Consider the following 12,571-nt stretch of genomic DNA (forward strand, 5'->3'; position numbering starts at 1 on the left):
GTCACCCTTCAAGAACCATATTAAAAATGAGGGGAAACCGTGTGCTAAGCCAATAGCACTGGGGTAGCGTGTCTGAGTGTTTCACTGTACAGCTTCGTTGGGTAGCTTTTTGAAATGCCTATGCAGGTCTGCAAGTTGCAGCATTTGGCAAGAGGTAGCTTGGCGAGTACTCCCTCTTGCTCCCCCACCCCAGGCTTATGTCAGTGATCTCTACTTAATCCATAATCTCTTGCTTTCAGATTAGTATCTCCAAGCTTTCTTGCCAGCCATACATCTATTAGGATTTGATGCATATATGGCAAATGCTTAATTTGGTGTAGTTTATCAGGGCACACCAGCATGCTGCTCTGAATCTGTGGCTGTACCCTTACAATTCTTTATATCTGGTGTTATTTATTGATTTATTTTAACCTAAGATCAAGTTTGCACCAATAATTCAGTGAATGCAGTTAGACTGTGGATAGAAGTTTACAAGCAGCTGCAGTGGTTCAGGTTTTAATGCTATCTATGGCTGCTGAAGTTTTTCCTTGTAGAAAATCTTGAGGCAAAATCGTCTGGCTATTAAATGCATGGTTTGTGCAAACCTGTCTGGCTTGACACAAGTCAGAGAACCAACCTATTTTGCCAGCAGAAACTACCCGTAGGGTACTTGGGTAGGTACCATTTCACTCCAAGTACTGAAAGCAGAGGTAAAGAAAATGAAATCTGTACAGAAAAGCAGCAAACACTTTCACAGACACTGGAAGTCACGAAGGGCTCATGCAGAGAGGGGGGGTAGTTCAGACAGAGCAGCAAGGCTTTTTTTTTTTTGATAACTGTTAGCCTTTCCCCTTCTAAAATTGATCATGTGCAAGTTGATAATACATATTTCTGAGATTGAAGCAACGTTTTCAAAATTGCCTGTTTGTAGTATCTTTCATTGTTGCTTAAAAATAGCTACCTATATATCTAAACTGATATGCTGTTTAATTCTCTGCTTGAATATACTGTTTTAATAAGATGACCTTTTTCAATCTTTCAAGCATTCTTAAGAAGGACAGCAAAGTAAGTAGATCAATTATGTTAGAACTTCATATTTTAAAGTATGCACTAGACATGTAATTAATTTGTATTATAGCAGCAGCAGCAAATGTGGAGTGTATGTTCATATTAATTTCCTTAATCTTCAAAAGCTACTTCTCTATTACATCTGAGTCTGAATTTATCTTACTCTGGAGTTGCAGGAAATACTTGAATTTAACAAACGTGACTTAAGAGTTTTTGCAGATAAAGCTGTTTCACAATGTATTGTTTCTATTGCCTAATCCTGAAGAGGAAGTCGGAGTAAGTAATAGCACAGTGCCCAAAACCAGAAATGTGATCAGTAAAATCCCTGATTAGTGCTTGAACCTAGATTTTGCTGTTGACTAACTTGTATCATGCATTAGATGGGGATGAGTGTATCTGTGGGGATTTCCACACACAACAGAAAGGGAGGGTAAAATTGCCCAATTCTTAAGGGGCTGACCTGAAGCAACACAGTTTGCAGAATTTTCCACATTATGAAATCGCTGGATTTTACTCTTTTAGTGAAAGGTGTGTCTAAGCAGAGCCTTTTGGAGATTTCTGGAACAATTGTGCTCTTCAGCACCAGAAAACAGAGCAGCTTCTCTGGTGTGAACAGTAACAGTTGAAGGCAGTTTAGGAAGTGTCCACACAGAACATGCCCCTTCCTCACATGGTCTCAAAATGGCATTTTTCAAGTTGGTGGTTTTAGGCAATGGTCCTGTTCCCATGCGTTAGGTCTTGAATGACTGCAAATGAAGATTGTGAGTTTATGGCTTTACTCAAGCACCTGGCTTTTAGCTTTACAGTGCTAAAGAAGTAACTCTCCTATGCTTGGAAAAGTTCATCCTTGTAGCTTGTGCCATATCTGGCATTCCCCCCTTTTATTGATCTTCACTGTGGTCAAATTGGTCTTAACTTCTCCAAGCCAGCTTGACCTCTGCGAATACAATCACTTCATTTTATTTCTGTATTAATGCCATGGCAGGTTGTGTCATCTTTTAGAAATTATAATCCAGAGTGGTTTTTGAACGTAAGTTTCTACTCTTCAAGGCCATTTTTTTTTCTTTTTGTTGTTAAGATTTCTTTCTGCTGTGCCTGTATTTATTTACTATTCCTCTGCTTTGCCCAAACTCCAACTTCGGCACTCATTTACTGAAATAATTTGTCCTTAGTTCCAGACTTCCCATGATTTTAACATGACCTACCTACTGTTAATTGTAGAATGAGTACAGTCATCCATAAACCACTGTATTTTCATAATGAGTGTGTGCCAGCACAGTTCAGCATATGCTTGTCATCTCCACTTTGTCAGTGCTGTCGCCAGTCCCTCTTGAGATTCTGCCACTTCCCTCCCTCTCTTTTACCCTCAGAGACAAACTCTACACCAGGCTTTCACTTGATGATGTTCTCTATCATTCAGCCTTACTATCACTAACTTATGTCTCCATATTTGTAGTATCTTAGTTTTATTTCCAAATGAGTTAAGAATTCAACACAATATCCCGACGAACTGCCAGGTGTAAAGAATACTTTTTAAACATCTAAACTTCATTAGTTTTCAGGACACTAACCTGGAATCAGATCATCTAGAGAAAAATGCCACATCAGTTTGCAATCTGAAATGCTCATAGTAGGTGGTTACCTGTTCTGTCAAGACATAGTTGCAAAAATAGTTTATTTTCTTTTTACGCCTAATTTCTCTTTACATCTTCTCTTGCTAAGGCTAGTCTGGATCCTAGGTCCTGAGGGGGAAATAGGCATGTTTTACACATCAGAATCATTGTGAAGTTCTTAGCTTGGCTCAGAGGTCTTCTTTTAAATTAGAAGGCCTGGATACTGCCAAGTATACTTCAGCCAGCCTTGCTGGTTTTCTGGGAGCAGCTGTTCTGTCCTCTGGGCTACTGTAAATCTCTGATTTACTCAGATTCTGCCCTCGCAGGTTAAGATGAATAATAGCAACAAAGATAAAAGATTGGATTGCTCTTTGTTGTTGATCCAAGCTTCTTCCAAGTTCTGTCTTGCCTAATTGCCTGCTGTGACTAATGGTCCTGTGCTTCTTCCAATTCTGCTTCTTTCATTATTAGTTCCAGCATCTTTGACACACTGAGTTCCTGAACTTTTTCCTGTCCTGGCCTTTATTTCAGATTTTGCAAGGCATGTCTCAGATGGTGCCAGCTTTGTACCAGAAGCTAGCTTGATCAGAAGTAGGTTGTGTGGCCTAGCTCAAAAGGAAATCGGACAGGCAGGTAGCCACTGCTGATGTTCATCATCTGCTTTATGATGTTTGTGGGGCAAGTTCCCCCTTGTGGGAATCCAGATGGAATTTACAGACATGAACTCATTTACAACTTTGGCTTTAACCTAAATTACCAGTGCTAGCTCCATTTTACTCCAATTTACCTAGAATTTCAGTTGAGGAAGCCTGTGAGACATTACAATCAGCTATTTATGCTTTTAAGCCTCATTTTGAGGTCTTGGGTTTTTGTTTTCTTTTCAAAGACTTGTATTTTCTTACAAAATAAGCTGACTGACATTTTTGCAGGTCCAGATGGCTCCTATTTTATCTGGAAGAAGAATGGACAGAAGATGAAGGCATGCATCACTGAGCAATCTCATATGCTGTTTGATGGCAGAGTGCATGTCCTGAGTTGGGTGAAAGATTCAGTATCAGAAAATACAGAATATAAATGTTCATTCATCTCAAAAGCTGGGAACGCAACATCAGAAGTGCTCATCACAGTGGAAGATAAAGGTAGGCTGGTTTTGAATGTAGGCAGTGTTTGGCCTGACCCTGATATGAATAGAGCACTGTAATTTTCACCGATAAAACATGTACATCTGAAGATGGTAACTCTTGCTTAATGTATCTGCTTTAATTGTTTATGAAGAGGTTTTAGAGCCATCAAACTTCCTTCTACAAAGGACTAACCTGCACATTAGCAGTTATGCTCTAGAAATTAAACTGAAACTGCTGAACTAATGGACACAAATTAGAAATCAGATGAGTACTAGAGAGTTAAAAACAGGTACTCCAGGGGAAAAGTAAAAAACTCTTTGCCAAGTCAGATGGCAAAGAGAAACCCACGATGTTAAAAAATCAGATTATCTGCAAACCACATGCAGTTGGGTGATGTCAGTTCCTACTGCTTGCTTTGGATGCTAACAGGGCAGGAAGTCAAAGCTAACTTCAGCAGCTGTGCAAGATCTGCAGGTTCCCACAACTGACTGGTGCAACTCAAGCAACGTTTGCAGCTAGCTTTTGAGAACTTATCCAGGCCTGAAGAAGGTCTGAACAGTGTTTGGAAAGACAGCAGGAGTGATGAAGTTGGCAGGGTAAAGGAAAAAATAATTAGCTGCTTAGTAAATATGAACTTGTCAGGAACACCTCAACCCTCTTTTTTTTCAGTGACAGAGAAAAGCAGTAGGAGTCACACAGTTGTCTTGCCATCACTCCAGTTACTTTGAAGGCTGTCTCAGTAGTAGAATGAAGGTCATCTCAATGAAACTACTGTAAATGTAAAGCAGAAGGAGGCTTTCATTGTGCTCCAGAAGTATTGTATACTGACGCTCATGTCCTGAAGGATAAACAGAAAACATTACATCTGTGTTGCTGCCACCAGTGTTACATTCTGCAAGAAAAACTGGCAGACAGAATTTGAATTAGAATTTTATCAAGATGCAGCAAACAGGCCTTCTTAAGTTCTCAATGGGTTTAAGAATAACTACATAACATTACCAAAAAATGAAGAAACTACAAACTGCACATAAACAGCTGTATCATATCATTCTTCTCCCCAGGCATGATATGATCTAACTGGAGCATTCCTGAGCTGCTTAGATGGGTTTGAACTCTAATTTGTAGGTCATATTTTTTAGATAGTTTGGATTACAGATAAAGGCACTGAATCTGTTTACTCTGGAGGCTGTAAAGTTTGCTGCAGAGGGGAAAAGACATGACCATTTCTACACAACTTACTTCCAAATATCATGAGAGGAAGTAGAGCAAAATGAAGGACAAATGAAGGACAAATGAAGCAAAATGAAGGCTTTCGTTCCTTCTAGCCCAATCCTCCACAGGCACTACTGCAACAGAACAGGTACCATCCACTTATTTCATCCCCATGTACAATTCTCAGATAGCACTGGTCAGGATGGATGGTCCAAAGAATTCCATACCTGGAGAAACGCCATCAGTGAACACGACAAGATGATGCAAATATGGAGAAAAACATGGGTAAGAATTTTCAGAAGATTTCCCACAGTGCTTTCCACATGGCACACTACAATCCCTATTTTATAGATAGCCTACGATGCTTCTCCAGCCAAATGTATTTATATAACAAAGTGATCAGTGTTCCTGTACATGTCGTCATTCTTGACCCTCTCAACAGTAAAATCTACTTGATCTGTGATGTCTGTTATAGTTACGCCAGCATGCTCCTTCAGTGCATTAATCAAGGGCTAATCAGGCAGCAGTCCTTATCCTGCCCAAAACAGTTAAGTCTGTGTATATAGAAATAGTATTTTAATTTCACCACATCTGTAGACTAATTGGATAACAGTGACTACTGGACTTCATAAATGGTACTCTCCATCAAAGCTGGCCTTCCTTTAAAAAACAACAGTCCAGGGCTAGCTTTTAATGTTCTCTAACAGTTAGAGCAGATCATAGACTTATGACCAAAAGATTACTTTCGATACCTTCTGGATAAGACACTTTTGCATCATGTGGAACAGTTAGGACAGGCAACCTTTAAACACTATGTTAACTTTTAAAGCAATATTAACACATCATTCTGAACTTTTTCTTCTTCAGGAGAGCTGCAACAAGAAAAACAGCCTCTAATGAACAAAGGAACAAACAGGCTAGAAGGAAAAATGTACGCAGGTTAAGTGTAGCCAGTACTCTTTTAATATCACAGTTTTCAAACACTTATTTTGCTAGTGCTGGTATTAAAATGGCTGTACAGGAGGATCACCTGAAGCATGAGGTGAAAGAGGATATCCTTACTGCACCAAAGAATAACTAAGTTATATGTGCCAGAAGAGACGCCACTCATCCCATGCTGGAACTATCTGGTTTTCTGACGCCAGTTATTTCAGCTTAATGAAGAACAAAACTGATTGCAGTAACAGTTGTGCTGCTCAAACAATATAATATGACGTTGGCTTCTGTTTTGAGTTCATTAAGCAAACCAGTTAATTTTGGACTTAAGAATCTTGGCCTATGATTTAGAGATGAATAGTAAGATGTGGATCACCTTTATTTAAAGGCACTTTAACTTGCCCACTTACTTTCTTTTAATATGTTTACCCTCATACTCTGTTCCCAGTGTTTTGAAGAGCATTCCTTTCAGGTGTCAGCAAGTTAAAGAAGTTCTGACTAATGCTCAAAATACAAAGAGATTACAGAGTACCCAAGTTAAAAATGTTGAATGAATTCTAAGACTCTTCCTAGTGAACAACTGCAGAGTGAAAATGTGAGGGCCTACTTAATCCATATTGAAACTATTTTCCTGCATTGCTGTTCAAAGTTCTGTCCTTCTGCATCTAATAAAGAAATGTCTAAGGCATAATTCAAGTTTTCTGTCTTATCTCCTTAGTGGTTTTCAGCAATGTGGAAACAAGTAAGATGCCATCTAAGAATCACTATAGCTTGAGCTCATAGGGACAGCTGCTCCCAGCAATAGCAGAAAGCATTACACTTCTCCCTAGATTATTCTCTAAGAGGTAAGATTTAAACTAGGCTGTTTCCCGCATTAAAGAAAACATTCTCCTCACTCGAAGACTTTAACTGAATGATACTTCCCACCTCCAGTACTGGACCACCCACCAGACACATACAGCATGAAAATTTGTACACACTGAACCATTTACATTGGTAATCACAAATTGGTGCAGACTTCTGACACCAGCATTCAGAGGGAATCTTTCCCCCACACTGTGTTTCTCTTCTGACCTCTTTCATGGCTCAGGGACAACTATAAAAAGCTTTTTCTTGTGTTGTCCCTTCTCTATGTGTTCCATATATTTCAAGCAGGCTAAAGTTTAGTTTAGTGGTGCTAAGTGGGGAAGGAAAAGCTTTGGAATATTGAGGTCAGAGTTTTAGATGAGCATGGCTGAGCTTTGCCTTGTCTCTGCAGTGAAGTACTGAAAGCAGTAAAAATTTTTGCTGTACTCTAAGAACAAGAAATAACTCCCTACAATTTTGAACAACCTATGTTTTGTTTCCAGAATAACTCTTCATGCTCTTCTACAGGAAGACAATAGAAAATACAAAAAGAAAAAGGAAAAATGAGCTGTTAATGTGAATGGGCCCCCATTCCATGCAGTGACTGGGCTTAGTTGTTTCAATGTTTTAGATGTGTCTCAAAGTGGTAGAAGTATGAATAAATCACAACTTACCTCTGGATTGATAGCCACTGGCCAAAACCATCTTTCATCACTGGGATGTTTCACTCTTAATTTCCATTTAAAATTAGAACAAACTAATACAAAAAAATCATCATCATAACCAGTGACCAACTGTGCATTTCGGCTTAAGGATGACTTCCCTTGCCAATATTCCTCCTCAAAACTGACATTTCAAGTATCGTTGAATGCCCACTGGAAGAGTTCAACTGAGTCACAACCATACTTTATAGAATCAATATATTGTAACATTTAATACAATTTACATTCTACAAAATTGTTTGAACTTCAAAATTATTCAAAGTTTTTATACCACTTCTAACTTCACAAGGCAGCTACTTTCCAACGTATTGCACTACAAATGTTCCATATGTGAAGCACTTACTTAGACACACTGCAGAGATGCTGGCAGCAGCACATGGCATCTCTGTCATCTTTCTGAACAACTGACAAGTTACGTGTGCATCCTCCAATTACTTTCTTTAGGCTTGTTCTCTTATATCTGCAACTTGTAAACAATGGTATTTATGCAGGACATCCCCACTAACATGCTCCACCATCATTATGAGCACATTTTGTTTTTTAAGATACAAATTTTCCCCACCTTAGATACAATCTGATACTGATCAAAAACTTTTTCATATATGTACCAACAAAACCCCAAATTGAAGGAATGAGGAGTCTGTCAGCATGGAGAAGGTACACATAGGATGGCAGGCTGGCACATATGCTGTCCTTCAGAAAATAGCCTATAACTTCAAAGCAAGACCTATGATAAACTAGTCTCAGTAGCAAAAGAAACACCATCGTGGTACAGTTAATCAAGTTCACAAATTTCTAAACAGAGCATTTTCACTGCAGGAATTTCAGACCTTTGTAGTTTATACTCCCCTTTATACCTGCTGTATGATCCCAGAAGAACACATATACCACAAAGAAGAGCTGACTGGGAACTTTGTCATGATAGTCTTCCTTAATTAGTTTCAAACAAACAAACTGCCTGCCCAGAACACATTTCTTGCTGACTGGAGGAGAGTGACGCTGATGCCAGCCTGCCCACCTGAACAGGTTTCTTCAGAAGAAAAAAAAAACTCCAACAAAAACCAAACCCACCAACAAACAACAGGTGAAGTTCTTTAAACAAGAGTTACAAAAAGCAAATACCAAGTCCCAACGTTCTGGCTCATGGTATCTCTTCCCAAATAAAATTACTCTTCTAGCAAGATCTTTTGCTATGTTGTATCACTAACAAATCAATGCTACCCTATAAATCCATTCCAAGTTGTCTGGGGCTAAGACAGTTTGCTGTTATCATCTGCTATAGTGATCAACCAAACACACAGCACATAAAAGCATTAGCCAGTGCCTCATTTGCTCCAGTGCCTATTTTGCTTAGAGGGACTCAGAATGGTTTACTTAGCTGACTTCAGATATTTCTTCGATTATTTTATTTTACTATCCTCTTCCTAGGGGTCTGAAAAAATATAATTAAAAGCCCAATAGAATTGGATCTGGATTTTACTGATGCTCTGACATGGTGATAGTGAATTCAGAAGCCGCTGCACTCTTTTCCAGTTCCAGTGCATATGGGTTATACTCTTCTTCAAGTTTTCTCCTCCAGATTTTAACTAGGGAATATTAGAATAAACAAACAGGTTACTGTATAATACTTGAGGAAATAATACTTAAAATGAAAAGTCACATTAATTCTGTACTTCCTTCTCAGTGTAAATGCTAAGCTGGCACTCTGGTGTGATGCACCATGTGACATCAGATGACGCATGAAAGAATACTTTAGGAGTGATGGGATCCATTGAAGTCTTTATGTCAGCCCCCTACTCAAGCAAGGCTAACTCTGAAGGTGGACACAACTTCAAAAAACCCTCAGAAGTTTTCAACACTTTGAAAGAAGTTTAAAGTTGACTAGTATCAGTGGTAAATGTCGTTGCCTGGTGAATGAGCAGAGCTGCAGGAATGTGTTTCTAAAAGTGGAAAGCCTTCTTTACAAACATGAGCACTTTAAGACAGGAAGATGCATCTCAAACATACTTCAACACAAAACTTAAGTCCACCATAGTTATAGAGTATGCATTTGTAGAAAAAAAACTTAGAAGAATTTTTTTAGAAATAGAAATAATAAGGAGCTCTGTTAAATATCTTTGGACAAAGCAGTGAGTACCACCTGCCATGAGTGGATTTCAGAGAGGAATTCTCTCCAAGACTTTTATAAAATTACAATGGGCACCCTACTATCCACTAAAGTGACAGTTATCATTGGCTTCAGTTAAAATTGTAAAATTGAAGAGCACTTCAAATGAGAACTGAACCAAACCCAAGTCAGTAAATACTCACTGTAATTTGGTACATCCTCATCAGAGTCCTTGGAAGATGTTTTGCCAGTTTCTGATAAGCCATTTTTTTCATATTCAGTGGTTAAGATGCTGGGTTGGGTTTCTCTTGGTCCTCCTTCAGCTTCTTCCTCTAAAGCTGCTATCATATCTTTGTAGGCCTTCCTGGCCTCTGTTGTCAGTTGTACCATTCTATGAAAATGGTCCTATGAAAATATAAAATTACTAGAGCTTAAATCATATAGTAAGTTTTATCATTTCCATGAAAATCTGTAATGAATACTCCTTACGCAGAACATATATATGTTTGTATATAAAAGTAAAGCAGCCAAGTACATATAAAGATACAAAAAACCATTTATAAGCATTTACAAAAACACCCATTCTCTTGAAAATAAAACAAAAAAACGACAAACGTGTAGAAAGACATCTAGATGGAGGAGAGGCTGTCAGGAAGAGATGGCCACACTACTTTTTTGAACAGTGCTGAGTGGCTGTACTTCTAAAATCAATTTTTCGTATAAGCCACTGGCTTCTACCCCAACTGGGATAAAGTGTGCAATATCAAAACAACCAACCAAAGCCTTAAAGTCACAGTATTCAGGGCAATCCCAGGCACAGCTACAGGCTGGGTGGATGTCCCTGCCCATGGCAGGGGGTTAGAACTAGATGATCTTAAGGTCCTTTCCAACCCTTACTATTCTATGATTCTATTTGTCCCCCCTCTGCAGGTAAAAAGTAAAGCTAAACAAAACCATGAACCTACATATTTCAGCTTACCTGAGCCCCATCATAGCTAAAAATTCCCACCACACTCACAGGCACTGCTTTGTTCAGACATCGGCCCAAGGCCTTGCGATTAAGGGCAAAAACAAAAGGGATATTCTGTTCACAGGCACAGTCAATAATGTTGTGTAGAGTCTCATCCAACCCACCTGGAGCAGACAATAAAATTAGCAAAGAAAGAATGACAATATTCAAGCTAATTATAAATAAAGGAGAGTACTGTTAAAAGAGCAAAAAAAATACCCCAAGATTATGGGGCATTTTGAAATTAAAAGATTTTATAGGAAAAAAATACATGGATAACAGCATTGGATCTGAATTTTAAAGGAGAATTTGACTTTTTTTTTTTTTAATTCTTAATTAGCAGTATTTAATTCTTAATTAGTAGACTACCTGTGTTCTGTATTTTGTTCTATGTGCAGTTTAATCTAATTGAACATTTTTGTAAAAGAGAAGACCTGGTTGCTAAGAAATTATCTAAGAGTTAACAGAATGTAATGACAATAATTACCATAGATTTTACACAAACTATTACTGACAACTTATTATCAATCTGCGTCTTGAAAGAGACTGACACAGCAGCACTTCTTGTGGTAGCACAGCTGGCATCAGTAACCTTTGTCTCTTCTCAGCTGTACAGTACAATCTTTTGTGCGGCTGCACTGCAAATCAATAACCAGAACCTGGTTTCCGGCAACTTCCACCACCCCAGATAGTCTTGATTCAGCTCATTCTTCAGCTGCACAGCAGTAAACAATCTGAGTAAGAAAGGCATCTTTATATGACTTATTTCAAAAGCTACTCAAATAAGTTCCTCCAAAAATAATATTGCTGCCAGTATACAGAGTCTGCTTTTTTACATTTCTTTTATTAAACAACCATATTTACCCTTTGACTGAATCTTTTCACAGTTAGGAGAGATGATGACACACTTCAGTTTTTTCAGCTTCAGGTGTTTCAAAACTTCTCTGAGACCCATAACAAGCCTGCGTTTTATCTTGGCCTTTACTGGATCTTTCTGATACAAGCGATCTTGGAAACGAACCAGTTCTTTTAAGAGATCTGTCACACAACTGTCAACTTCTTTACTAAGAACCTGACTGCAATAACTGGAAGAAAGAATCAATTAAATGTTAAACCTCCTAAAATTACAAATATGTACCACAAATATGTAATAAGTATGCAAAATATAAAGTTTACCTTCTATTCTATGTCTTTGTCTTTTGTTCTATTTCCTCACCAAACACACTTGTTACATACATGAAAACAAAAATTTAGGTACAACTTTTTTCAGTGGCTAAGAACTTCCAGAGAGTTTTGCTACTTGCAGTATCTGGCTCCCCTATCAAACTATACTAAAAATACATACACATTTGTACGACAAGCATATATATATATTAATAATGAATAAATATATATGTACGTATGTTTTTCTATTGAAGCATTTTTCTGAGGATATTTACTTCGACCTATATCAATCAAAGTACAGCAACTAAAGTATAGAATTTTAATTTATTTATATTAATGCAAAGCTATTTACAGCAAAGATGGAAATCTGGATCAAATTCCTTCCCCCCAGCGTCATATTTTTTTTTGCCTGTCATCCTATTTTACTTATCAGACTATAGCCTTGTGGTGTTCATAGGGAAAGGATAAAAATGGATGTACTCAATCCTTCCATATTCCCTGGGAAATCTTTTACACAAAGAATCGTTCAGTAAAGAAGGATCTCAAAGAGAAAACCTGAAGACATCTCAACTGTAGCGTCAACAGAAAGATGCCAAGTGGCAAATTCACGTAAGATTATGGGACGAGACCACAAAATCTGTCCTGGATCTTAAGAGATGCAATTATCTCAAAACTTTATTTAACTTTTTATTTACTATTTCCAGATTTGTTTCACTGAGTCTCAAAGACAAATCTATCAAACCACTGAAATCTAATCTAAAGACAAAACATTCTAAGCTTTGCTGAATGCT

General features: G+C 38.0%; 2 protein-coding genes across 20 annotated transcripts in view; one reads left to right on the plus strand and one right to left on the minus strand.

Moving 5' to 3' along the window:
- SEMA4D (semaphorin 4D) overlaps window positions 1-6,623 on the plus strand; it is a 95,749-nt gene extending 89,126 nt beyond the window's left edge. For 2 of the 8 annotated variants that reach the window (XR_003995001.1, XR_003995002.1), the window contains 4 exons: window positions 1,023-1,044; window positions 3,590-3,799; window positions 5,184-5,281; window positions 5,864-6,623. Coding sequence is in view for 4 of the 8 variants with exons in the window: in XM_030511612.1 (XP_030367472.1) it covers window positions 3,590-3,799; window positions 5,184-5,347 (374 nt within the window). In the remaining 4 variants the exon portion in view is untranslated. Of the gene's footprint in view, window positions 1-1,022 lie in introns of all 8 variants that reach the window. The other 6 variants (XR_004389867.1, XR_003995003.1, XM_030511613.1 and 3 more) reach the window with 6 other exon arrangements.
- The window catches only part of SECISBP2 (SECIS binding protein 2), a 31,359-nt gene continuing 24,724 nt past the window's right edge, over window positions 5,937-12,571 (minus strand). For all 12 annotated transcript variants that reach the window (XM_030511622.1, XM_030511624.1, XM_030511621.1 and 9 more), the window contains 4 exons: window positions 11,481-11,701; window positions 10,587-10,741; window positions 9,811-10,012; window positions 5,937-9,086 (listed from right to left, as the gene is read on the minus strand). In XM_030511622.1, coding sequence (XP_030367482.1) covers window positions 8,977-9,086; window positions 9,811-10,012; window positions 10,587-10,741; window positions 11,481-11,701 — 688 coding nt within the window. In that variant the 3' untranslated portion in view covers window positions 5,937-8,976. The remainder of the gene's footprint in view (window positions 9,087-9,810; window positions 10,013-10,586; window positions 10,742-11,480; window positions 11,702-12,571) is intronic.

The sequence above is a fragment of the Strigops habroptila genome, chromosome Z (genome assembly GCF_004027225.2).
Source record: "Strigops habroptila isolate Jane chromosome Z, bStrHab1.2.pri, whole genome shotgun sequence".
Lineage (NCBI taxonomy): Eukaryota > Metazoa > Chordata > Aves > Psittaciformes > Psittacidae > Strigops > Strigops habroptila.